This window comes from Nicotiana sylvestris, chromosome 3, assembly GCF_000393655.2.
Source record: "Nicotiana sylvestris chromosome 3, ASM39365v2, whole genome shotgun sequence".
In the NCBI taxonomy this organism is placed as follows: domain Eukaryota; kingdom Viridiplantae; phylum Streptophyta; class Magnoliopsida; order Solanales; family Solanaceae; genus Nicotiana; species Nicotiana sylvestris.
The window spans coordinates 193,887,547-193,912,692 of NC_091059.1; the positions used below are offsets into that span (position 1 = coordinate 193,887,547).

Sequence of the window (25,146 nt, forward strand, 5' to 3'; positions counted from 1 at the left end):
TGACGAGTCCTTGATCTTTTTGATTGGGAATCCGACCCTACTCGGATCGAGTAGGATCTCGTCGCATGAGGACAAATGAAGTTACTTTGGATCTGCAAGTCCGGGTGAGGTTGACTTCTGATTTGCCGACTTAGGCGGAGTCGACTTTCTCATATGTATTCGAGCGGGGGTCGAACTTGGAATCGCCGTCTTGGGCGAAGTCAATTTCAGGCTTAATATGTTTAAACGAGATCAAACTTGGAGTCGACGTCATGGGCGAAGTCAATTTCTGACTTAATACATCCGAACGAGGTCGAACTTAGAGTCGCTATCTTGGGCGAAGTCAGTTTCTGACTTATATCTGAACGAGTTCGAACTTGGAGTCGCCGTCTTGGGCAAAGTCAATTTCTGACTTATAGTTGAATGAGTTCGAACTTGGAGTCGCCGTCTTGGGCGAAGTCAGTTTCTGACTTATATTTGAACGAGTTCGAACTTGGAGTCGCCGTCTTAGGCGAAGTCAATTTCTGACTTATTGTTGAACGAGTTCGAACTTGGAGTCATCGTCTTAGGCGAAGTCAATTTCTGACTTATAGTTGAACGAGTTCGAACTTAGAGTCGGTGTCTTGGGTGAAATCAATTTCTGACTTCTATTTGAACGAGTTCGAACTTTGAGTAGCCATCTTGGGCAAAGTAAATTTCTGACTTATAATTGAACAAGTTCGAACTTGGAGTCGTCGTCTTGGGCGAAGTCAATTTCTGATTTATATTTGAACGAGATCGAACTTGGAGTCGCCGTCTTTGGCGAAGTCAATTTCTGACTTATAGTTGAACGAGTTTGAACTTGGAGTCGCCGTCATTGGCGAAGTTAATTTCTGACTCATATTTGAACGAGTTCAAACTTTTCTTTTATTTGACGGTGGCTGGTGGCTGTAAAGGTGTTATTCCAAGCAAGGTCAATTTGTAACCTATTTGACGATGGCCAATGGTCGTAAAGGTGTTAATTCATGCAAGGTCGAATTGTAATCTATTTGATTTGACGATGGCCAATAGCCGTGAAGGTGTTAATTCGAGCGAGGTCGAATTGTAACCTATTTGATTTGACGATGGCCAATGGCCGTGAAGGTGTTAATTCGAGCGAGGTCGAATTGTAACCTATTTGATTTGAGGATGGCCAATGGTCGTGAAGGTGTTAATTCGAGCGAGGTCGAATTGTAACCTATTTGATTTGAGGATGGCCAATGGTCGTGAAGGTGTTAATTCGAGCGAGATCGAATTGTAACCTATTTGATTTGACGATGGCTAATGGCCGTGAAGGTGTTAATTCGAGCGAGGTCGAATTGTAACCTATTTGATTTGACGATGGCTAATGGCCGTGAAGGTGTTAATTCGAGCGAGGTCGAATTGTAACCTATTTGATTTGACGATGGCTAATGGTCGTGAAGGTGTTAATTCGAGCGAGATCAAATTTTAACCTATTTGATTTGATGATGGCCAATGGCCGTGAAGGTGTTAATTCGAGCGAGGTCGAATTGTAACGTTTTTGATTATTTTTTGGAGAACTTTACACGTCGTCGTACCGTCTAGGCATGCACCAGGGTAAGTCCCGGTGTGCTTGGTTTTGCTTCTACTAAAGAATACTAGGCGCTTCGCGGGTGAGTCTCAGTGTGCTTAACCTTGCGTTCATTGGAGAGTTCTTTGCATTTCATTGGAAATTACTATGCGTTTCACTAGGGATTATTGTGCGTTTCATGGGTGAGCCCCCTGTTATGGAGATTTACCTGATAGTTGACATGTGCTGATCCGTTTCAGTTATTTGTAATTTGGTACGGCTTATAGGGCTTTGCTCGGTCACTGCTTGCGAAGTGCTATGGTACAGAACCATTTCATGGGGTGTTTTGGTGGCGCCCGTTCCTTGTTCGCATATTTGTGAGAGCGCTTGTGTTCCTATTCTAAACTAACAAGAGATCGTGGTAAGTGGAATCCAAACGAAATTGCCTGTTACCTTGGCCTGATAAGGTGGTAAAAAAAGGAATGGCACCGTGGGGTCGCTCGTTTTGCCCCGTATTTGAATGATGATTTTAGGTTTGGCGGTCGTGTTTGGCTCTATCGTTAACCACATCTAGGCTTCTCGTGAGTTGGATTTACTTTGCTTGTTGGGACGTCGAAACCGAGTCCCGGTCCGACCTCGTCTGATTTGCACAAACAACAAGGGAAACATGTCATACTTTGTTCACAAATCAACTAGTGTGTGTGGATATGTAAATAGGGCAGGATGTGCCCGCTCTTTCAAAGGACCACACAGTAGACTATCGTCCCTCCCCAGGAGGTAAGGGGAGGGTCGGTATATAAGGTGGTTACGTCAAATGAGGTTACGGTCATGCCAAACGCATAGTGACCGTGATTCTATTTTAAACATGCATATGGCGCGCCAAACCCATCGTTACAGGTGAGACGTGAGTTTTGCATAGACATCAGTTATAACTTCTATTTTATGTAGAGATCTGACCTAGATTGGTACGGTTATCTCTAAGGCTTACCTACAATTCTTTAGAGTTGGTATTTGTGCCGAGATGATGTGGCCATGACAGCCTGGTAGTGATATTTGCCTGGTTCAAGATCTAAAAAAAATTAAAAAATTTGGCTAAGAAATCCCCACAGACGGCGCCAAATTGTTCGACTAAAAAATTATTAAACCTTTTAGCTAACCAATTAATAGAGAAAAGGAGGGTAAATCCTAGCCAAACATAATTAACTCTAGATCCAAACATAATAAATATGAAAATCAAAGGAGACCGAGCTTGTGTAACATTTATCAAGATGATTAACAAATATCAAATGTAAATGATAAGCTTATATCTTTGATATATTGTTCCGTACTTGTAAGAGTAAAGAAGAAAAATAGGAAAAATTGTTAATAACTATGAGATCTATCTTTGTGGCTTCAACAATGGTTGCTACGAGGGGTGGTAACCAAAAGCTGAGCCATTTCTTCGTTCTCGGAGATCTCCTCTTGTTCTTATCTTTCACCTCTTGATCTCTCCTTTCTTGGATGGGAGCCCCTCATATATATATATATATTATCGATTTTTTTATTTTACCCAACGATATTTAACCAGTGTATCCTCTCATGACTGTACTCTTCCTTACTCGCCTAAATAATACGACATGTTCTGCGGTATAGGCTTTCTGACAGCTCGATCTCGACAGTGGCCGAGTTGCTCGGATCTATTATGCCTAGGGGGCACGACTATGGCTTGGTCGATCCCTTATCGTTCCTTTTAATGACAACTATCTTGTGGTCAGATTTTGACCCATACAAAAATCTATTTATTATTTTATATGAAATAAAAGATAAATTGAAAATACGTATATTAGTATTGGGAGATTAAGTATAAGTAACTAAAACATATATATTTATTTTTATTATTAGTTCTCGCATAAAACTCTTTATATTGATCCCATATATATAAAAAAATTATATATTATAATCCTGACAGAACTAATATGTATATCAACTCGACCCCTTATTATTTTTTTGAAATGCCGGTCACAATAAATATACTAAGAAACTAAAAATGAAAAGAGTAAAAATTATCGAGAAATAGCACGCGGAAGAAATGCTAGAAATGTATTCACTAACTTGTGATGAGATGAAAGGTCAGTTCAAACTTTATATAAAGGGCCAATCACACAGCCATGTTAGTACCTCCTACTTTCTAATTAGAGTAACAAACATTCCAAAAACATGAGGGCCATTTTCTTCTTTCTCCTTATTTCCATGGCAGCGGCAACTGCCAAAGCGTCCCACGCACAGTCTATTCCCAACCAAATCCACCCTCTACGGCCGACGGCTGGTTCCGCCGGCCGCCACGTTCCTCAAATCAACTGCCTGAGCTGGCGGCTGGCAGTTGAAACCAACAACATCCAAAACTGGAAATTAGTGCCCCTTCAATGCGAAAGCTACGTAGGGCACTACATGCTTGGGAAGCAGTACCGCGACGACTGCAACGCTGTGGTCGTCGCGGCTATTCAGTATGCCAAAACCCTCAAAATTGCCAAAGACGGCAAAGATGTTTGGGTCTTTGATATTGATGAAACCACTCTCTCTAACCTTCCTTATTATGCTCGTTCTGATGTTGCCTTTGGGTAAGTTTTTAGGAAATACAACTTCTGTACCTAGATATATTGCATTAAAATCTCAACAAATACTATATTCTGAACCCATAATTACAAATGTGCAATAGGTTCAGTGATGAAAACAGATGGATCGTCTCTACTGAAGTAGCCACGTAAAACTCAAGTGCTTGACTAATAAAGTGTACATTTAATTGTTATCAGGGCAACAAAATTCAACGGGACGAAGTTTGACGGGTGGACAAGAGAAGGAAAAGCACCAGCAGTGCCAGGAGCTCTGTTTCTGTATAGAACATTGTTGGCTATGGGTATTAAACCAGTCTTTATCACTGGAACAAAAGAAGAATTCAGACAAGTCAGGATTGCTAACCTAAAAAAAGTTGGCTACCATTCTTGGGTGAAGCTCATCTTGAAGTAAGAATATCAATTAACTATCTAAAATTGAGCATTTTAGGGATATAGTAATTGATATGATATGAATAATTGGGTGCAGGGGAGTAAATGATACAGGATCCTCAGTAATGTACAAGTCAGGGAAAAGGGCAGAGTTGGTGAAAGCTGGATATAGAATTGTTGGCAACATAGGAGACCAGTGGAGTGATTTGCTTGGTGATTTTGTTGGAGACCGCACTTTCAAATTGCCGGATCCAATGTATTACATTGGTTGAAAAACTAATTACCCACTTCGACATTATTAGGGTTTCTGTTTCAGAATATCATGATTGAAATTGAACTTAATGTCGAGTAATTTAACAGTCCTGGTTTTTATTAGGATATGTATTTGTTTTTGATTCTTCAAATGTTCTACACCCCAATCTCCTCTTTTTGTGTTTTCTTTCTGTAATCTCAATTTGGTGAAGAAATGACAAGTGCAGTTAATTCATAACAATTGTGCCAAGTAAATCACGATTCGCGATTGTTGCTAACGTTTCACACTACTGGTGAGGCTTGTAGTACTATTGACAAAATTAAGTAGGTAGAATATGTGTATCCCATGAATATAAAAGCTGTCCATTTCGTTTAAGACATTGCATGTCAGGGTCAGCAACAACCTAAATTAATGAAAGGCATGATTCATGGCAATAATTATGTGCCACTTGTATACTATACTTTTCCTTTTATTTAAAGAATTTAATGGGGATGATAGAATTGGATTTATGATCTGATAAAATATAAAACTAAAATTTTTCTATACACAAAAGTATAAATTAATTTAGAACAGGAAGGCAAATCTGTCTATTTGTAGAATACACAATATTCAAAAGAATAGAGGTTTGTGTCATCTAAATCCACAAGGGTATGTGTTTGTCACACCCCTTTTTTCACTTCACTTAACCCTCTTTAAAATATATAAAGTGATTTGTAAGCTCAAAAGGGATTTCAATTTTGAAAAGTGACAAATTTTTGTGTTCAAAAGGGTTAACTCAGAGTCGTTGTTGGTGTGCTAGGTCACCCGTTTTTTTAAAACACTGCACCAGAGTTCTAGGTAATAGGGTTCATTTGACTCGGGAGGAGTGTCTAACTCAGAGTCGCTGTCGGTGTGCTAGGTCACCCTTTTTTTTTTAAAACACTGCACCAGAGTTCTAGGTAATAGGGTTCATTTGACTCGGAGAGGAGTGTTAGACACTCCTCAAGTCCCGTAACTAGTACAGTTGCATACTTGATCTAGTCGACCTTTAAAACATTCAAATTGAGGTAAAATCACGGAAAAGGAAAACAAACACACAAGAGGCTCGAGGTCGTCCCCACCTAAACGAAAGAAAATAAAAGTAAAATCCTAAATAATAATATATACTATGCTTTTCCACGAAATTTGTCATGGCCTCCAAATACATGATACTATGGGGCATACCCCGGATAAAAATATATACAAATCCTTCGGGGCATTCCCCGGATAAATTTAATTAAGCGAACGACCTCTCGCCTCAAAAGTAACAAAATCCTAAAGCTTGCCTACTCAAGTGTGGTCGGCCTAAAACATACTACTAGCGGCTCGAGCAAGTAAAGTAAAACAATTAACATGATAAATTCAATTTTTCCATTCTAGGTGTCCAAATTCCCCATATTCAAAGCAGCGAAAAATCCAGCCAATCTACTTAGATATGCTAAATTAATCCCTTTTAATAAATCAATGAAACATGAGGTCAAAATTCATTTTTAACAATCAAGACCCATCCAAACAGATCAAGCTAAATAACATACAAACAATAGTCAACAAATGAAACAATGAGGTTTTGATATTTAAGCAAAACAGAGTATAGGAAATGAGAAACGAACCTCAAAATGAATCAGAAAATTAATTATGAGGTTAGTTTGAACTCAGAAATATGACGAACCACAAACGGAATTTGAATCGGCACCAGGGACTCATGAACGGCGACTGGAAAAGTTCTGGATTCCAAATTCGAATACGATACTCAAACGAATCCCATAATCACAGTGAAATTCGACATTGGAGAGAAGATCACTGATTTTTTTTCCTTTTTTATTTATAATATTTGGAGTTGAAGACATTGAAAATTCAATGAAAACCCCAAAAATTCTAATCTCTGAAACTATTACTAAGATGTAACGTAATTTTTTTATATCAAAAGCTAAATGGAAATTAGTCGAGAAAAGATGGAAATTAGAAACCCAAAACACCATCGTATTTGCTCTATTTATGCGTACTGTTCATGTGTGTGTGTGGTCGTGGTAGTGAGGGAGCTCGGCGACAGTGAGTTGTGGTAGTGTGTTCGGTGGTTGCGTTTGGAGTAGGGCTAGCGGCTGCTTAGTGTGGAGAAGAAGGAGATGGCGTGAGGGAGATGGAGTTTTCGCTGGTTTGGTGAGAGGTCCAGAAGCAGCGGCGGCTATGGAGGGGTTCTTGGTGCAGCTGGTCCGTCGGCTGTGAGGGTTCAGACGTGAAAAAGGGGTCTATGGCTGTTGGAGCTCTAGGCGGGCTCGTCTAAAAATGGAGGGACGACTGGAGATTTTTAGGTGTCTATGTGATTAGGGTTCAGCTAGGAGTGTTGTTTGGTGGTCTTAGGGGTGTTCAAGGGTTGAAGCGTTAAGAAGAAGAAGAGGGAACATCGGTCTTGTTGGTGTGGGGGTCGTTTCTAGGGTTTGTGTCTAAGGAAGAAGAAGAAGATAAAAGGGTCTAGTGTTTTATGTATTAGGGTAAGATAAAATATGGGCCTAGGTTAAATTGGGCTCTAAATCTACCAAATTGGGCTAAGAAAGGCTGAAAATTTAATTTACTTCTAAAAATACTTATAAGAAGATATAAAATAACTCTTAATTGATTTTAATAAACTATTATATTTAAAATAAAAATAAAAATTAAAGTTGGAACTATTTTTGGTATTTTCAAAGATAATATTAAAGTAAAATAGGTTCAAAGTAATAAATCCTACTAAAAATATCTAATACATGAATTAAATAGAGAAATATGGAACTATTTTTGTAATTTTTAATTTTTGATCTTAAAATAAATTAAAAGAGTCAAAACTAGTTAAAATGGCGATATTTAGACCTAAACTAAATATTTAAATGCTAAAATGTGTAAAATCTTGGGGAAGGTCAAAAATTACATGTCTACAGCTGCCCCTTTTCGACTGAAAACACGAAGAGTTTTCAGACAAAGAATGACGAGACAGGTTTTTTGACCCGACCCTTATTTTGAGAGACCAAAAACTAAAAGAGAATGTGATCGAGACCTGGTGTCTGAGCTGCCTGCATATCCTTGGCTATAAAGGAATCACGCCACGTGTAGTTCAGAAATAGGAATAGTGATGGAGTATACCGAGGTGGAGAGCCGATTGAAGTGTCGTTCCGTCAAGGTTCCGGTATGCGGTCCTGTTATTACATCAAAATCAAAAAATAGAAAAGACTAACTAAGTCTGTCAGCTATGAGTTACAAGATTCCTATCTATAAGTCTTCTGAAGCTTGATCTTGAGTCTTGAATGGTTCTTCATGCAGACTTTATATTTGAACATTGGCGCTTGCTAGCTGCAATTGCTAGTTCATTCTTCTTCAACTTTTTTAGATCAAGATCGGACATGTAGCGCTCGTGACTTCGACCATGTCTTGAGCAGTTCACATCTTTCTCTGCTTCTGAATTTCGGATTCACCTCTTTTTTTCTTCTCTTTCATTCTGGATTGAGACTTCTTCTTTTGGTCATCTCAAACTGTCGACTCGTATTCTTGAGGTGAGCTCTGCTACTTCTAACTTGAATCGTATTCTAAAATGACTTCCCTCATTCTTCAGGTGGCCGCCTGCTACTGACTTGAAATTTGAAGTAACTCTGAAAAGAACTTCCTCGTTCTCCAAGTGGGTGTCTGCAATCAAAACAACAAAATAAATAAAATTTTCTGCCCCAGTTTGAACTAGGAAGATTCGTGAGTTGTTAGCAAAACTGTAAATCACCTATGTTATTGATGCAATGATGAGAGTAAAATTAAAGACTCGACTAGGATGTGTGTCTCCTAGAGATGAACTCAAACGACTCACACTAGGAAGTGCGTCTCCTAAGGATGAAACTTGAATGAACCAAACTAGGAAGTGTGTCTCCTAAGGATAAAACTTGAATGATTCAAACTAGGAAGTGTGTCTCCTAGGAATGAACTTAAATGACCCAAAACTAAGAAATGTGTCTCCTAAAACAAAAATATAACCTGAAAGACCCAGACTAGGAAGTGTGGTAAAACTTCAATGACTCAAACTAGGAAAAGCGTCTCCCAAGAATGAATTTTAAATGACCCAAAACTAAGAAGTGCGTCTCCTAAGGGTAAAATCTCAATTTAGGAAGTGTGTCTCCTAAAACAAAAATATAACTTGAAAGACCCAGACTAGGAAGTGCGTCTCCTAGGGGCGAAACTTCAATGACTCAAACTAGAAAGTGCATCTCCTAGGGATGAAACTTCAATGACTCAAACTAGAAAGTGCATCTCCTAGGGATGAAACTTCAATGACTCAAACTAGAAAGTGCATCTCCTAGGAATGAACTTAAATGACCCAAATTAGGAAGTGTGTCTCCTAGGGGTAAAATCTCAATTTAGGAAGTGCGTCTCCTAAACAGTATAACCTAAAAGACCCAGACTAGGAAGTGCGTCTCCTAGCGGTGAAACTTCAATGACTCAAACAAGGAAGTGTGTCTCCTAGGAATGAACTTAAATGAACCAAAAACTAGGAAGTGTGTCTCCTAGGGGTAAATTCTCAATTTAGGAAGTGCATCTCCTAAAACAAAGATATAACCTGAAAGACCCAGACTAGGAAGTGCGTCTCCTAGGGGTGAAACTTAAATGACTCAAACTAGGAAGTGTGTCTCCTAGGAATGAACTTAAATAACCCAAAAACTAGTAAGTGATTCTCTTAGGGGTAAAATCTCAATTTAGGAAATGCGTCTCCTAAAACAAAATATAACCTGAAAGACTCAGACTAGGAAGTCCGTCTACTATGAGGGAAACTTGAATGAACCAAACTAGGAAGTGCGTCTCCTAGGGCTGAACTTAAATGACCCAAACTAGGAAGTTCGTCTCCTAGGGGTGAAATATCAATTTAGGAAGTGCGTCTCCTAAAAGTATATCCTGAAAAACCCAGACTCGGAAGTGCGTCTCCTAGGGGTAAAATTTTAATTTAAGAAGTGCATCTCCTAAAACAAAAACATAACTTGAAAGACCCAAACTAGGAAGTGCATCTCCTAGGGGTAAAACTTCAATGACTCAAACTTAAATGACCCAAACTAGTAAATGCGTCTCGTAAGGGTAGAATCTCAATTTAGGAAATGCATCTCCTAAAGCAAAAATATAACTCGAAAGACCCAGACTAGGAAGTGCGTCTCCTAGGGGTGAGATTGAGCTTGAGAAAAACTATAAACTAAGCTTGACTAAGGTAAATACTGACCCTATTCTCCAGGCGGGACCCTTGAACTTAAAGAAAGCTAAAGATTAACAACTTAAAAATTAAAAACTAACCATATTCTCCAGGCAGGACTCCTAAACTCAAGGAAAGCCAAAGATTCCTCTCAACTAGGGAAAATACCTAGGAGGTATGGTTCTTCTCAACTAGGGAAAATGCCTAGGAGGTGTGATCTTCTCAATATCCTTTGCGTGAACAGAATTGGCGCATTAAACCTGAAAATTCAAGTTTCCAAACTTTGATATGAACATAGCTTTCATCCCTGTTTTAGACAAAGAAAACTTGTAAGTTTAAAACATGGTGATTAGTTTGTGGCCTTGACTTCAAGGGTGATTTCTCTTGCACTTGCCACGATCAACTTGGACTTCGATTTGGAAGACAGTGCTTGTTATCGGCCGACCGCTTTTCCGGACAACCCTTATCACAAGAAATATTCCTAATTCGTTCAAGTCCAATACCTTATGCCCGATGCATTGCACTCGTGTTCTAACATTCACCAAACCTTTGCATTTTACATCAATCCCAAAGAACATCTATTATCACCAACTCAGTGCACACACTATTCTTCTATGTCTTATGCCATTTAGATGTGCTTGTCAGACTCGGCTTTGTGTGATTAAAAATCTGGTGGTAGATTTTGAAGTCATTAATCACTCGTTTCGACAAAAACAAATTCAAAAGGGACTCAAACAAAATAAAAGGAACAAAATAAGGGAAAAAACGAGAAGAGGTGATATCTAACAAGAAAATATTTTTACCCAGAAAAAAGAACAAAGTAGAAACTAATCTGATTTGAAGGTAAGGGGGTTCATTTGACTCGGGGAGAAGGTGTTAGGCACTCCCCAAGTCCCGGAACTAGTACAGTTGCATACTTGATCTAGTCGGCTTTTAAAACATTCAAATTGAGGTAAAATCACAGGAAAGGAAAACAAACACACAAGAGGCTCGAGGTCGTCCCCACCTAAACGAAAGAAAATAAAATAAGAAAATAAAAGTAAAATCCTAAATACTAAGATATACTATACTTTTTCCACGAAGTTTGTCATGGCCTCCAAATACATGATACTACGGGGCATACCCCGGATAAATTTAACTAAGGGAACGACCTCTCGCCTCAAAACTAACAAAATCCTAAAGCTTGCCTACCCAAGTATGGTCAGCCTAAAACATACCACTAACGGCTCGAGCAAGTAAAGTAAAACAATTAACATGATAAATTCAATTTTTCCATTCTAGATGTTCAAATTCCCTATATTCAAAATAGCGAAAAATCCAGCCAATCTACTTAGATATGCTAAATTAATCCCTCTTAATAAATCAATGAAACATTGGGTCAAAATTGATTTTTAATAATCAAGACCCATCCAAATAGATCAAGCTAAATAACATAAAAACAATAGTCAGCAAATGAAACAATGAGGTCTTGATATTTAAGCAAAACAGAGTATAGGAAATGAGAAACGAACCTCAAAATGAATCAAAAAATTAATTATAAGGTTAATTTGAACTCAGAAATATGACGAACCGCAAACGGAATTTGAATCGGCACCGGGGACTCATGAACGACGACTGGAAAAGCTCTGGATTCCAAACTCGAATCTGATACTCAAACGAACCTCTTAATCACAGTGAAATTCGACATTGGAGAGGAGATCACTGATTTTTTTTTATTCTTTTTTTATAATATTTGGAGTTGAAGACAATTGAAAATTTAATGAAAAACTCAAAAATTTCTAATCTCTGAAACTATCACTAAGATGTAAAGTAATTTTTTTATATATCAAAAGCTAAATGGAAATCAACCGAGAAAAGATGGAAATCATAAACCCAAAACACCCTCGTATTTGCTTTGTTTCTGTGTACTGTTCATGTGTGTGTGTGTGTAGTCGTGGTGGTGAGGGAACTCGGCGATAGTAAGTTGTGGTGGTGTGTTCGGCGGTTGCGTTAGGAGTATGGCTAGCGGCTGCTTAGTGTGGAGAAGAGGGAGATGTAGTTTTCGCCGGTTTGGTGAGAGGTCCAGAAGCAGCAGTGGCTATGGAGGGGTTCTTGGTGCAGCTGGTCCAGCGGCTATAAGGGTTCAGAGGTGATGAGGGGTCTGCGGTTGTTGGAGCTCTAGGCGGGCTCGTCTAAAAATGGAGGGACGGCTAGAGATTTTTAGGTGTCTCTGTGATTAGGGTTCAGCTAGGGGTGTTGTTTGGTGGTCTTAGGGGTGTTCAAGGGCTGAAGCGTTAAGAAGAAGAAGAGGGAACGACGGTCTTGTTGGTGTGGGGGTCATTTCTAGAGTGTATGTCTAAGGAAGAAGAAGATGAAAGGGTCTAGTGTTTTATGTATTAGGGTAAGATAAAATATGGGCCTAGGCTTGAATTGGGCTCTAAATCTATCAAATTGGACTAAGAAAAGGCTGAAAATTTAATTTACTTCTAAAAATACTTATAAGAAGATATAAAATAACTCTTAATTGATTTTAATAAACTGTTATATTTAAAATAAAACTAAAAATTAAAGTTGAAACTAGTTTTGATATTTTCAAGGATTATATTAAAATAAAATAGGTTCAAAGTAATATATCCTTCTAAAAATATCTAATACATGAATTAAATAGAGAAATATGGAACTATTTTTGTAATTTTCAATTTTTTGATCTTAAAATAAAGTAAAAGAGTCAAAACTAGTTAAAATGGCGATATTTAGAGTTAAACTAAATATTTAAAACTAAAATATATAAAATCTAGGGGGGGATCAAAAATTACATGTCTACGGTGTTTAAGTCGAAGTCTTTGTGGAAGGTAAGTAATGCGTAATTCTCCTCCCTTTCGTTTTTCATTTGTTACTTTTACGTGATAAAATAAAATAGGGTTAGCTAGCATTTTCCTCCTAGTGTACAGTACACGTTAAAGGCCCACGTTTGGATTTTTCTCATAGAAAGAGATGCGTAAAAGGCCTATTAGATGAGCCCCGAGATTGATATTGGCATTGTTACACAAATAGTCGACATGATTTAATGTTTATATTTTTTAGTCGATATACATAAATTATATATAGTTATATATATATATATATATATATATATATTATATATATATATTATATAAATTATGTAAATATTATATATCTACCGGCTATTTTTAGTTTAACAGATTAGGTAGACGTCTATTTGAGTTAAAAATCGACTAAACCTATCGAACCGAACCGTAACGAACCAATTGTTAGGTTTATTTTAATATAAATTTATAACCGTACCGAATAAATTTATATACGAAAAATATATTTTATGTACTAAGTTTAAAACAAATAAAGCATTAAAAAAATTTCTTGGGTCTTGGATTAATATCCAAAATCCCAACTTTCAAATATATTTTACTACTCATATCGAAACTAAATTAGTTATAACATCTTGAGTAGCAAGTCACTAGGTATTCCAACGATCTTCAGTGACAAGCCACAAGATATTGGGTATCTTTCCTCTCGTATGATTAATATTTCTCTTGTTGGATACTAATCTTTTAATTAACTCTATTTTTGAGTTCCAACTTTATTAGTATCTTTCCACTCGTATGATTTATATTTTTCTTATCTTTACTTAATTTATTTTATGCTACCATAGAATAGTGGGATGAATCTCTATTCTGGACATCTTTTATGTTCCTTTGATCATCACCTTTAAAATAGTAAAAATATCTAGAGAGTTTTGCCACCAAAGTCCTATGCAAGTACACATTATCGCATTCTAACTTAGACTAGCGACTCTTGCATGACATTTTTAAAAAACTACCGAAAAATTAACCAAACCGTACCGATATCGAAGAGAGACCGAGATAATTGGGACGGTTTCGAAAAAATTTAATTTGGTTAAACAAAATGAAATAACCGAAAATTTAACATAATATAAATTTTATAAAATAACCGACGGGACCGAACCATTAACCCCTATTGCATACCAATGCTTTCCAAAACTTATCCTTTTAACTATGCCTAGAATGCTTGTTAAATTAATTTAATCTAGACCTTTATAAGTAACATTGTACAAGTGCCACTCATAATCATGCGCAAACCAATTTTTTTTTTTGCCAAAATTTTCTTCTTGAAGAAATATCACGATGTGTAGTACAGTATATATGTTAGTGTCAAGTTATTTGATCAATCATAACAAGATGTGGTCATTTGTTTTTCATCTGGTACCTTAATTAATTTGTCAGGACATGAATTTTTGTATGCGTAATTACTTTAAATATCTGCCTACCTAAGTGCTTAAACTTAAAATAGCTGGCCAATGTACAATATACGTATAGTTCATGTATAATAGTGTATAATCATTGCATAATTTAGACATATTAGCTAAAAAATAAACAGTGTTGGCTATTTGCGTAAAGATTCCTTTTTATTAGTGATTGCACTCTATCTTACTGGGCCAAAGAAGAATCATATGACGACCCTTTATTGTGTAATAGCCCACGGATCCCACGGTTGAACTGGAAAAGGTTTTGTTGTTACCTTAGGCAATTCCATACCAAAATGGGAGGAGAAATTAAGATACTTTTTAGTTCAAATTCAAGGGTCAAAACAATGAGGCCTAAAACCCTTGAGATAGCCTTAAGGAATCGAGCCAAAACGGATAATACCTTGATAGTTGGACATGACCGTGACAAATTGATAACAATTTCAAACATTCTAAGTTAGTGCTAATAATAGTATCTACCTCCCTATAGTTTTAGCTATTTGTGGATTACACCGCAGTAATTAAAAAGAAAAAAAAAAGGTAAATCACCTCTAGTAGTCCTGGAAACAATGCGGATATCCCTTTACCATGAATGAAAATGAATCTTTTGCTTGTATGTTAGTATAAGTATATAAGGTCACACCTCTCTATAACAATATCTTTATATAACAGCACTTCACTATAAAAATCAAGTTTTTTGGGAACTAAATATCATGTTTTGTTATATAATATATGTTCTTTATAACAACAATTCGCTATAATATTTAAAAATATCCAGGACAAACGAGGGTGTTATAGAGAGGTTTGACTGGAAATACATACTTATTTACAACTATTCGTGGCGTAAGGGTTTAGGCAATTGAATGTCTTAATATTTGAATTTGCCCAAAAATTAAGAACAGAGTTGAACGCTATTTGAAATGTGTAGTAACTTTTTAGGAAATTATCCAGATCATAACAAACTTTTCAATATATATGAATAGAGTGAAAGAACAAGGAAAAGATTTCAAAGTAGGCTTCATATAATATTTTGGAAGTATTTTATGATTGAAAAGTTTCATTTCTAGAAAAGTAGATATCATGTTGACACAAGCCAAACAAACAAAGTTGACTACACGTACAATTTGAACCAAGGGATTTGTAGCTTCTTTGGTTGATTTGATCAAATCTTTCTAGACTTCCACTAATATTTCCAACTTTTCATATTTTAAATCATAAATTTGAAAATTATTTAAACAAACTAAATATGATAAGCTATTCACATATTTTGCTTCTAATAAACGCGTGAGCCAAATAAAGATGATATATTTATTTTTACTTTAAAAAGTACCTCAATAAGATGAAAGTTTGATTATAATCCAATCTGGTAGCTGTAGGGAGTCCAGTAAATGGAGAAACTCGTGGTACGAAACGTTTTTCTCTTGATAGGTCATGCGTAATATAAATTTTAATTAATCGAGCAAGTGAGTTTCCAATATCATATACTTATTTTTTTTAAAAAGATAAATAAAACAAAAACAAAAGGTGGTCTGAATTAAAGAAAAAGAATAAGTTTAAAAAGAAAAAGAAAGGTGCGTGCATTATGAGGTCGTTGCGAAGATTTGTTCAAATATTTTTGAATTGACCTCTTCCTCTTATGTGTATGTACTTTACATTAGATATATAGACTTTTCTCTTCACTTTATGTGGTATAGAAAATTTTAAATACCACAACCCAAAAAAACGAAAGAAAAATGTAATTGAAAAAAAGAAGAAGGTTGGAACATAGGATTCTTAAACAAAGCCCAAATTATTGACTTTTTCATTCGAGTAATGTTCCGTATTAGGAAACTAACGAGTATAGCTACTTTCATGCCTTCCCTATGTAAAGTAATGTTGACTCTCCCCCATTTTTTTCTTTTTTTAACTGAATTCAGCTTTTATATTGACTGCTAACTAACTTTGAAATATTTGATAATTTCAGAAATTCTCAAGTTTATCGCTTAAGTATGTTTCACGCGTGTTTTGGATTTTTCATTTTACTTTGCAATTCTAGAGTTGCATCTTTTTTAGTTTATCCTAAATAAAATATAAATTGCCTTATTTCTTATAATTGAGAAGTTTTCGTGACTTAGTGAGCGTTTGGACATAAGAATCGTAAAATTCCAAGAAAAAATGAAAAAAAAATTAAGTAAAAATCGTGTTTGAAAATTAGAGTTGTGTTTGGACATGAATATAATTTTGGGTTGTTTTTAAAGTTTTATGAGTGATCTGAGTGAAAATTTTAAAAAATAACTTTTTAGAGTTTTTTCAAATTTTCGAAAATTTTTAAAATGCATCTTCAAGTGAAAATTAAAAATTTTATGAACAAATGCTGGTTTCGAAAAAAAGTAAAAAAATTTCCAAAAAAAGGAATTTTTTTTAATGTCCAAATGACCTCTTAATTACGCACAATTGAAACTTCAATGAATAATTGGTTGTTGTTCTAACTTCTATGATTTTATCTTTCTCCACTTAAATATCATGAAATAGATGATTGATACTTGCAGAATTTTGAAAAGCATCGCTTCTAGCATTGCAACTTCTTAGAGAGATAGCAAATATAGAACAACTATAACGCGTTCGTCTGCAGAATATTTAAACATGCAACGTCTCCTAACTAACAAATAATTCGTTATGCTTTTATCATTAGACCAAAAGTCCTGAAACACTTGCTTCACTATTAAATTTAATAAAATACCATAGTATTATCCTTCCATTTAATGGTAGCAATCACTTAAGGAAAAAGTTAAATTATTGGTTTGTGGTTTTTTGAAAAAGCAAAAGGATTTTCATGAGATGCATTTTATTTTTTGCCCTTTATCTTGGTGGGGTGGGGGTATGGGGGTGTGCGGGGGGGGGGGGGTTCCAAAAAAGAGACGGTAGGAAAAGTAGCAAGCAAGAATGCCCCTCATGTCTCCTAGTCAATGATTTTATCTAGAACTTTGTTTCTTATCATAAAAGATAAAGGGTAAAAAAAGAATATACTTTTTAAAAAAAAATATTTGTGGACTTAGCTGATGACTCGGATACTGATGGCAAATATTTCAATACTTGAGCTTATCCTCTTCAACTTAGTGCAATTCTAAAGTCAAGACATTCATTTGAAACCATACGACAAGATAATGTCGAATCTCAGGATAAGGCCTACTTATATTTCTACAGACACATATATTCAATTCCTGAATTATTATCTTAATCTAGAGATCCTCTATTGTGACACTAGTGTTCCATTTTCTTGCCGTGCTACCTACTTAACTTTCGACACGTGTAATCTTCTCATTAGCTAATCTTATTGTTTTACATGTGTCATTTATTTTGTTGGACTGTGATGAAAATTTCTGTGTTATTAGCTGTCATAAAGCCTCAAAAGTAAAAGTGAACTATATCCACACATTATCTTTTTTCTGCATAGTCACATATATAAATGCCTTCCTAGAATACACAAAAAATCCCATGTTTTCTTTTGCATGTGCCTTTAACAGATAGACACCAAAGCTTTAGCCAACTCACAGGTTATTATTATCTCAACATATTTCTTGATCTGCTTCTTTAATTTCAAGAAATTATAAGGCAAACTTAGCTAGCAAACATGATGAAGAATCAAGATCAACAACATGAGTTATGGATGATAGATGAAGGACATGAATTAGGTAATAATGGTGAGATATACAACACCAACAGCCACTCACCTTCTTCATCAGTTTCATCATCCATTGGAGAATCATCAACAATTTCAAATGGATCAACTTGTTCATCTTCATTAGACACAACAGATGATGCATCTTCATCTCCCTCTTCATGTTCACCTAATTCTGATGAAGCTTTGTATGACTTATCATCCCTCATGGCACAATTACCTATCAAGTAAGCACTTTTATTTAAGGAATTAATTTGGTTTTTGGCACATACAAAAGTAACCTTAGGCCTTGGTGTCATGTTATAAATTGTAAAAGAGTAACAAATATAGGAAAGAAGGTCTTTTGAGGAATTACTTACAACTTAAAATGATCAATCTTGATATCTAAAATTTGATGGTGGAGTTATACTTTTTATGTATGAATATGAATATTGCAGGAGGGGATTATCCAAGTTTTATCAAGGCAAATCACAGTCATTTACATCTTTATCAAGAGTGACAAGTTTAGAGGATCTTGTTAAGAAAGAATCACCTTACAAAAGGAAAATGAAGTCTTGCAAAAGCTATGGAGCTGGATTGGATTCTTACAAGTCATATACTCTTCCAAAGCCAACTATATTGAAGAAAGCCTCAAGATTTTCAGCATCTTGTACTACTAATGGAAAGGCAAGTTTTATCAGCAGGAGCAGACCCCCTCTAATTCCTCTACATAGAACCTAGACTACTACTGTTACTGTAGTGTATCATATCAACTTAGGATATTAATCCCAACCCTCCTATCAAAACAAGTGATCAGAAAAATGAAAAAGAAATAAGAGGAGACTACTATTCAAGAGAGAGAGAGAGAGATCTAGTCTAGAGAGTAAGAGAGAGATGTGTATACTTCAATTTTGTTTATGTTATTTCAGAGGTATATTTTTTTGCCCTTGCAGTTAGTTCCTTGGAAACTGGAAAAGAATAATGATAACAAGCTCTATTGTTGTTAAAGTTTGTTTAATCTTCATTCCTTATCATTCTCAGAATGAATCCATAAAGGACCTTTTTTGATATGCTTAATACTGTTTTGGAGGAAAACTGTAGAACTGCTACTCTTGGTATGCCTAATTCTCTCTAGTCTGCAAAAGATTTATGAATGAGGAATTGTGATCAAGATAATTCTCCATTTAAAGTTAAGATTCATCAATTTCCTACAAGTTACAATTAGTTGCCATTGCACTTGATGCACTACTTCACCCCTACAATTTGATCTGAAAGAAGACCAAAGAATATGAAACAACAGAGATGCTGTTTCCATTATACTAGTAACAAAAAAATCCTACAGTAGAGATATTCATCAAGGGGACATTGCAGCAATTCGACTTGAACGCCTAACTGGGGTTGTCAACACCATCTTCTTGATCTCTTCTCCATCTTTCTCCACCTGCTTTTAGAAAGCAAACAGTTAAAGATTGTAGCTTTTATCCAACTATAAGAAAGGACTCCATAAGAATTTGAACACTTTAAAAGGGGGGAAATGTTTAGCATACCTTTTTCTTGATGATCTTCTTTTCAGCTGTAAAGCTTCCATATGATGCAGAATCTGCTTTAGAGTGATCCACAACATATACATTAGTGTTGCTGTTCTCTTCTGCTTCAATAGTGTTGTTTTTCCTAACATAACTTCTGAGGGAGCTGCTGCTGACTTCTTCAAGTACCATTTCCCCTAGCAGTTCAATACTTGGAGCGCTGATTTGACTAATCTCTTTTGATGCTTCTCCCTTTGGACCAAACAAAGACGAAGCTGCTGTAATGGATCTAATGGCAGGTGTTCTCTCAAGCTGAGTAAAGTTTCTGAGATTTTCTGAAGGGTCACTCAAAGATGAAACCTTTACAACACAAGTTTCATTTTTCTCCTCTAAGACATTGAATGTCCCAGCTTGAGGAGTTTCAATAGCAGCTCTTACTTTCCTTGAAATATAGATGGTAACCAAAGATGTCACTAAAAGCACTGACAATGCAGAAACTCCAATGACAATAACTGCATCATTCAATCCAGTTTCTTTGGTTTCAGCATTCTTTGACTCTAATTCAATGTCAATATTACTGGTTTCATATTCTGTGTCAATTACTTCAGTTACTTTAAATTCTGTCTCAGTTAATTCTTCATCTACAGAGATTTCCTCCACCTGCTCAACATTGTAAGCAGCTTCTGCTTGCTCAAATTTGTAACTCGACTGAGCAGCACATTGCACGTTGGCAGAAGTACTTGAAATGTCATCAAGCAATGGCTCAACTTCTTCTTCATTCACTTCATTGGAACTAGTAACTTCACCAGCAGCTTTTGACATGATTTCCTCATCTTGGTTAGAGTCCTTCTCAAGAACTTGATCCTTCTGCAGTTGCTCATGAAAATCTTCAACTTCTTCCTCATCTACCTCATTGGAACTAGTAACTTCACCAGCAGCAGCTATTGACATGGTTTCCTCCTCTTCATCACCATGTACACTTTGATCAGTAACATTAACCACTGTGTTGTCCTGTTCAATATCAATATCTGCACTAGTTTTTTCAATATCGGCGCTTTCCACATTCAAGAACCCCACTACAACATCTTCAACGAATTCAACTGCCTTGAGTTCAATACTAGTCCCCCTTTGACTCAACTCCAGAAAACCACTTTGAGAGTACTCTAGCTGCTCCGCATGTACACTTCCACTCCCATAAATTTCATGCAAAACAGCTTCAAAGATGTTCTTTCGAATCATGCCGCCATTGTCAGAAGTCACCATAGAGTTCATGGAAGATAAATTTGATCCTGAAAAGAAGAAAACAAATAGAAGCAAAATTTTGAATAGTTCTTTTAGACCCCATTTTCCTTCCACAACTTCCATTTCTTCATCATCCTCATGAACACTATTATCCCCATCTTCTTCAGTTTCTGCCTCCAAATTACTATGTTTTTCTGGAAGATTTGAGGAATCTTGAACTTGCTCCAATGACCCTTCATTATCATCAGATTCCTGAGAATCGCCTTGTTTGATTTCTTGATTTGAATCAAGAATGATCGGTCGACGCCTATTTGGCTTGTAACGTAGATACTTAGGCCTAGGGCCGAGGTCATTAGTGAGAGGGTCGTAAGGCTTATAGGATGAATCAACAACAACGTTGTTTTCTTGGTCATCATCAGATTCAGAGGCATAACTGTAGGAATTAGAAATAGGTAATTTCCCAGAACGATGATGAGAAGTTGAATTGAGGGAACTGGTTTTAGACCCAAGATTTGAGGCTTTGTTCTGAGGATGGCTTTCGTAGGAGCTGGAAATTTCATTCCTTTCGGCTAAAATTTTCTTTCTAATTGGAACTGAAGCTTTAGAAGCTGCAGATATGGTAGGTGACATGAAATTCTTAGTCAAGGATTTCTGAACAAGCGGCTGGTCATTTTCATTCGTTTCTCTTGACCCTATTTAACAGAAATAAAAATACTATCGATCAACAAAACAAGACAATATGAGATGAATATTAGCTACTATAAATTCTTTGATTTCAAGCATTTCCCGATCGATAAATACATCACATTGAACATACGATGTTACTAGAGCATCAGAATATATATAAGTTTGACAAGAAAATCAATCGAACAAGTTATAGCAAAATTAAGAATTTTTAGGGTTTCAAAAATTCAATTTATGGTTAAACTTGGTGTAAATTTTTGGGATTAAGACAAAAGAACATACCAGAAAGAGAACGATCTGGAACAGCAGAAGGCTTGTTAGGAGAGCTCAGCGGTGGAGTTGCTTTCCGAGGAGTAATACCATCCATTTTTCTTCAAGATTGTCTATGCGTTTCACTCAGCAGAATAAGAAAACGAATTTCGAAAAAGTTTGTAATATATGAACAGTGAGGGAGTAAACAAAGACTCGGGGTAGAGAAGGGAAATGATGAAGATGACCGTTAGAAATACGTAGCATATGGATTTTTAAATCTGAATTTCTGAAATATGACCGTTGGGGCATGTGGACTAGTAGCGCGGTTTGCGAAAATTCACACGGCCCACCAACTGAGGGAATAGCCCAGAGTTTTGGAGTTGGGCTCCAGCAGATTGCAGTCTGGGCCAATATTTCCTTTGGGCTTAAAAAAAAACAGACTAATTTAGTGGAAATGACACTAGTAGCCACTTTTAAGCATGTTGTTTAAAATATATCCACAGTTTATAATGTATTTACAGATTAATCAATTTCGCTCAAATTTCAGGACACGGCGTCCTAGAGTTTAAACCTCAAAATTCAAACTTCAGGACATCATGTTCTAAAGTTCGAAATTGTGTCCTGAAGTTCGAATTTTATGTCCTAAATTTTAAATTAGTAGTTCAAAAATTTAGGAAATTTAGTCCTGAATTTCAAATTAGCAGCTCAAAAATTCAGGATACTAAGTCTTAGATTTTCAAATTCAGGATACTAAGTTGCCTACAACTTAGTCTTGAAGTTTGGGTTAATTGACTTATCTTTAAAAATATTGTAAATTGCGAATATATTTTAAATAATGGGTTTAAAAGTGACTATTGCCGGCCTAATTTATGCAAATGTCCCTATTTTAATTTACAAAATTTTAGGTCGTAGCCAAACGTTTTCTCATAAATTTTCAGTTTATTCAAAAGAAAACTTTAGACCATGTTTAAAAGGTCCATCATTGTAAAAAAAAAAAATAGAAGGAGGATTATTTAGGGGTATTTGCATCTACACCCGCTTTTTGGGTCACGTTTTCACCTATACCTGCTTTGCAAAAACAATTACAAGCGTACCTACTTTTCGCGTAACTTCAGGCATACGAGCCTGAAGTAGCAAAAGCAATCACGCAAACTTCAGCATTCTAGTAGACGGGCTTGAAGTAGCAAAAATTGCTGAACCAAGTGTTGGCTGAAGTTTTTGTTTGTAATTGCTGAACTTAAGCATTCTAGTAGCTAAAGTTTTGTTCTCTATTTGCTGAACTTCAGCATTCTTAGAGCTGAAGTTCTAAAATAACAATGACACGTTGTCATTAAGATCTAGTTGCTATAATGGAATTATCAGGAAATTTGAAAAACGGTACTCCTATAAAACAAGACCATTAGTAAAAGTAACATCTTCACCTAATGCATAGGGAATTAAGTCGTGCTTTCATGTTTCAGTAGCATTTAAAATTAGAATTTCCAAATTGGACGGTCCATAAGCTAATTCCTAGCTGTAAAGAGCTAAAATAGCAAATATAAGTTAGGTTAGAACACATAACAATATCTCAATCTTCAACATTTAGAAAACGAAGGAGGAGGAGAAAAAGGCCTGAAGTTGTTTAAACAGTGGGTACAAGTTAAAAATTTTTAAAAACTAGGTATAGAATGCCCGTGCAATTTTTACGATTATTTACTATACGACTGACACAAGAGAGACAGTCAACGAAAACTTCACGCCTTAGCGTATGTCTAGTGTTTTGGAGTTTTTTTTTGTTGAAAAATTAGTCCAAAAAACAGTCAATCTAATCTCTTAAACTAAAAATAACCAGTAAATATATAATATATATAATAATATATGTAATCGGCTAGAAAAATAAACGGTGAATCCAAGTAAGATTTTTTTATTTGGAATGAAAAGGAAATTAAGATAAAGTCAGAAGCAAATGTGATGCGATGATGCGAATATAGCATTGGTAGCATCCGTGAAAATGGCATCTCTTCAGCTTATACAAGGGTCAACGGTTTACTAGTAAGAGTTTCGTTCAAGTTGTGTGCAGTCAAAGTAAAATGTCTATAAAAGTCTAACCTCTTGCTTGATAATGTGGTAGTAGATGTGTCAAAGTTCAGAGGCACTTTCGTTGCTAATACTGAAAACTGAAAATTAAAGAAAATAAGACTTTGATATTAAAATTCATGAACCTAATTTCTTCTTTGATCAACTAGCCAAAGAAAAGATTTCTAATTCGGTATATCCCACTCATATTGCTTTATAGGTGGACTCGAAAATCTGATTTAACTAGACCCATTTTTACGTTTTTCTTCGAAGAGTCGCTGAAATAGCTAATGCTTCCCAATCAGTAATTTTTATGTAATTAGTTAATTCAGTTCTTTTTAGTTGAAAAGTTATACATATTCAAGAATGGAAGCATTAGGGCGTATTTTAAATTTTTTAAACTCCCTAAATTTCTTTTCTCCTTCCCTTCGTTCAACCATTCGATCCTTTAACTCATTTTACGTCGCTCTCGGGACATTCCTGATGACTTCAGGCTCCGAGTCTGAATCATTATAGAAATAAGTCCTGCGATAGAAGTATCCTTCTACTTTGTTTCCTTTTTCGACTTCGAGAACTCACACTTGGAATAATTCGAACTTGTCCTTGTTCAGCCATGTCTGAAATGACACGAATGAAATAATAGGAATGGCTACAACCATTCAATGTGACAACATATATCACAATTACTCGTAGAAAGATACCAGTTGAGGGATTAAGACTAAAGTTATTTTTCATACTAAGAAGACAATGAAATTACTATGATCTTTACTTTAAATTAGTAATGAGTCAAATACTGGACAATTCTCAATGTATATGGAAAACGAAGTACGTTTGCAAAACGCACCAGTAAACTATATGTTCAATAAATCATCCGATTGACTTAAAAAATAGCATTCCAACAGTTTTTATTAAAAAGAATTCAATGTTTATGCACTTGTAATTAGGAGTGGGCACAATAGTGACCGAACCAAAAAACGTCCGAACCGATAATTTCGGTTTTTACGGTTCGATTTATTCAATTTTTCGGTCGGTTTGCAATACATATTTTTTAAAAATTTGGTGTGACCGAAAAACCGAAGTTTTACTATAGATTCTAATGACCTCCCCTTCACCTGTTTGTCTCTAGCCAAATTTGCTTACCCACACTCTAAATGCTGCAACCCAAAATACTATTTTCGAAAACCAAGTTTTATTTTCCCGTTACAAATCACGGTCAATTCAGTTCACCTTTTGATTTTTTATTCTTTCTCTTGTTTGTATCTTATGGAATCTTGATGTTCTTTATGGAAATATGACTAAGAAAACTTATTTGTGTAATAAACTAATTTAAAGCATTCTTGAAGATAGAATGGGCGTATTAGAGAAAAAATAATTGGGAAGGGAGAAGAATAGGAAAAGGAAAGCATTCTGTTCATTTCTAAGTAGTTTAAACTAAGTTTAGTTGTGCAAATTAAGCACTCTATTCATTTTTAGTTGTGAAAGCTAATCTTTCCTTGCTTAGTCTTCTTTTGATATACGTTTGTT

The 25,146-nt window shown here is 35.7% G+C and overlaps 3 protein-coding genes across 4 annotated transcripts; 2 read left to right on the forward strand and 1 right to left on the reverse strand.

Moving 5' to 3' along the window:
- Nucleotides 1-3,679: 3,679 nt before the first annotated feature.
- Nucleotides 3,680-4,884, forward strand: LOC104241878 (acid phosphatase 1-like). The gene is made up of 3 exons (XM_009796834.2): nt 3,680-4,125; nt 4,318-4,527; nt 4,607-4,884. Exons 1-3 carry the CDS (start codon nt 3,725-3,727, stop codon nt 4,779-4,781), a joined length of 786 nt encoding a protein of 261 aa, XP_009795136.1. The 5' UTR covers nt 3,680-3,724; the 3' UTR covers nt 4,782-4,884.
- Nucleotides 4,885-17,686: 12,802 nt separating this feature from the next.
- On the forward strand, nt 17,687-18,809 carry LOC104241880 (protein OXIDATIVE STRESS 3). The gene is made up of 2 exons (XM_009796837.2): nt 17,687-18,111; nt 18,322-18,809. The coding sequence occupies exons 1-2, from the start codon at nt 17,837-17,839 to the stop codon at nt 18,602-18,604; spliced, it is 558 nt and encodes a 185-aa protein (XP_009795139.1). The 5' UTR covers nt 17,687-17,836; the 3' UTR covers nt 18,605-18,809.
- A 379-nt stretch (nt 18,810-19,188) lies between these two features.
- Nucleotides 19,189-21,815, reverse strand: LOC104241879 (uncharacterized). 2 transcript variants are annotated; one of them, XM_009796835.2, is made up of 3 exons: nt 21,598-21,815; nt 19,411-21,323; nt 19,189-19,307 (listed from the first exon to the last, which is right to left on the reverse strand). In XM_009796835.2, the coding sequence occupies exons 1-3, from the start codon at nt 21,680-21,682 to the stop codon at nt 19,218-19,220; spliced, it is 2,088 nt and encodes a 695-aa protein (XP_009795137.1). In that variant the 5' UTR covers nt 21,683-21,815; the 3' UTR covers nt 19,189-19,217. The 2 variants fall into 2 exon arrangements, with proteins under 2 accessions (XP_009795137.1, XP_009795138.1); XM_009796836.2 differs by having other exon boundaries at nt 19,198-19,304.
- Nucleotides 21,816-25,146: the final 3,331 nt, after the last annotated feature.

Bases quoted from the DNA above. Each gene is read 5' to 3' on its own strand.
- LOC104241878 (XM_009796834.2), top strand. From the start codon at position 3,725: ATGAGGGCCATTTTCTTCTTTCTCCTTATTTCCATGGCAGCGGCAACT. The intron at 4,126-4,317 runs GTAAGTTTTTAG...AATTGTTATCAG, and splicing joins CGTTCTGATGTTGCCTTTGG to GGCAACAAAATTCAACGGGA. The intron at 4,528-4,606 runs GTAAGAATATCA...AATTGGGTGCAG, and splicing joins TGGGTGAAGCTCATCTTGAA to GGGAGTAAATGATACAGGAT.
- LOC104241880 (XM_009796837.2), top strand. From the start codon at position 17,837: ATGATGAAGAATCAAGATCAACAACATGAGTTATGGATGATAGATGAA. The intron at 18,112-18,321 runs GTAAGCACTTTT...TGAATATTGCAG, and splicing joins ATGGCACAATTACCTATCAA to GAGGGGATTATCCAAGTTTT.
- LOC104241879 (XM_009796835.2), bottom strand. From the start codon at position 21,682: ATGGATGGTATTACTCCTCGGAAAGCAACTCCACCGCTGAGCTCTCCT. The intron at 21,324-21,597 runs GTATGTTCTTTT...TCTGTTAAATAG, and splicing joins TCCAGATCGTTCTCTTTCTG to GGTCAAGAGAAACGAATGAA. The intron at 19,308-19,410 runs GTATGCTAAACA...GCTTTCTAAAAG, and splicing joins AGAAGATCATCAAGAAAAAG to CAGGTGGAGAAAGATGGAGA.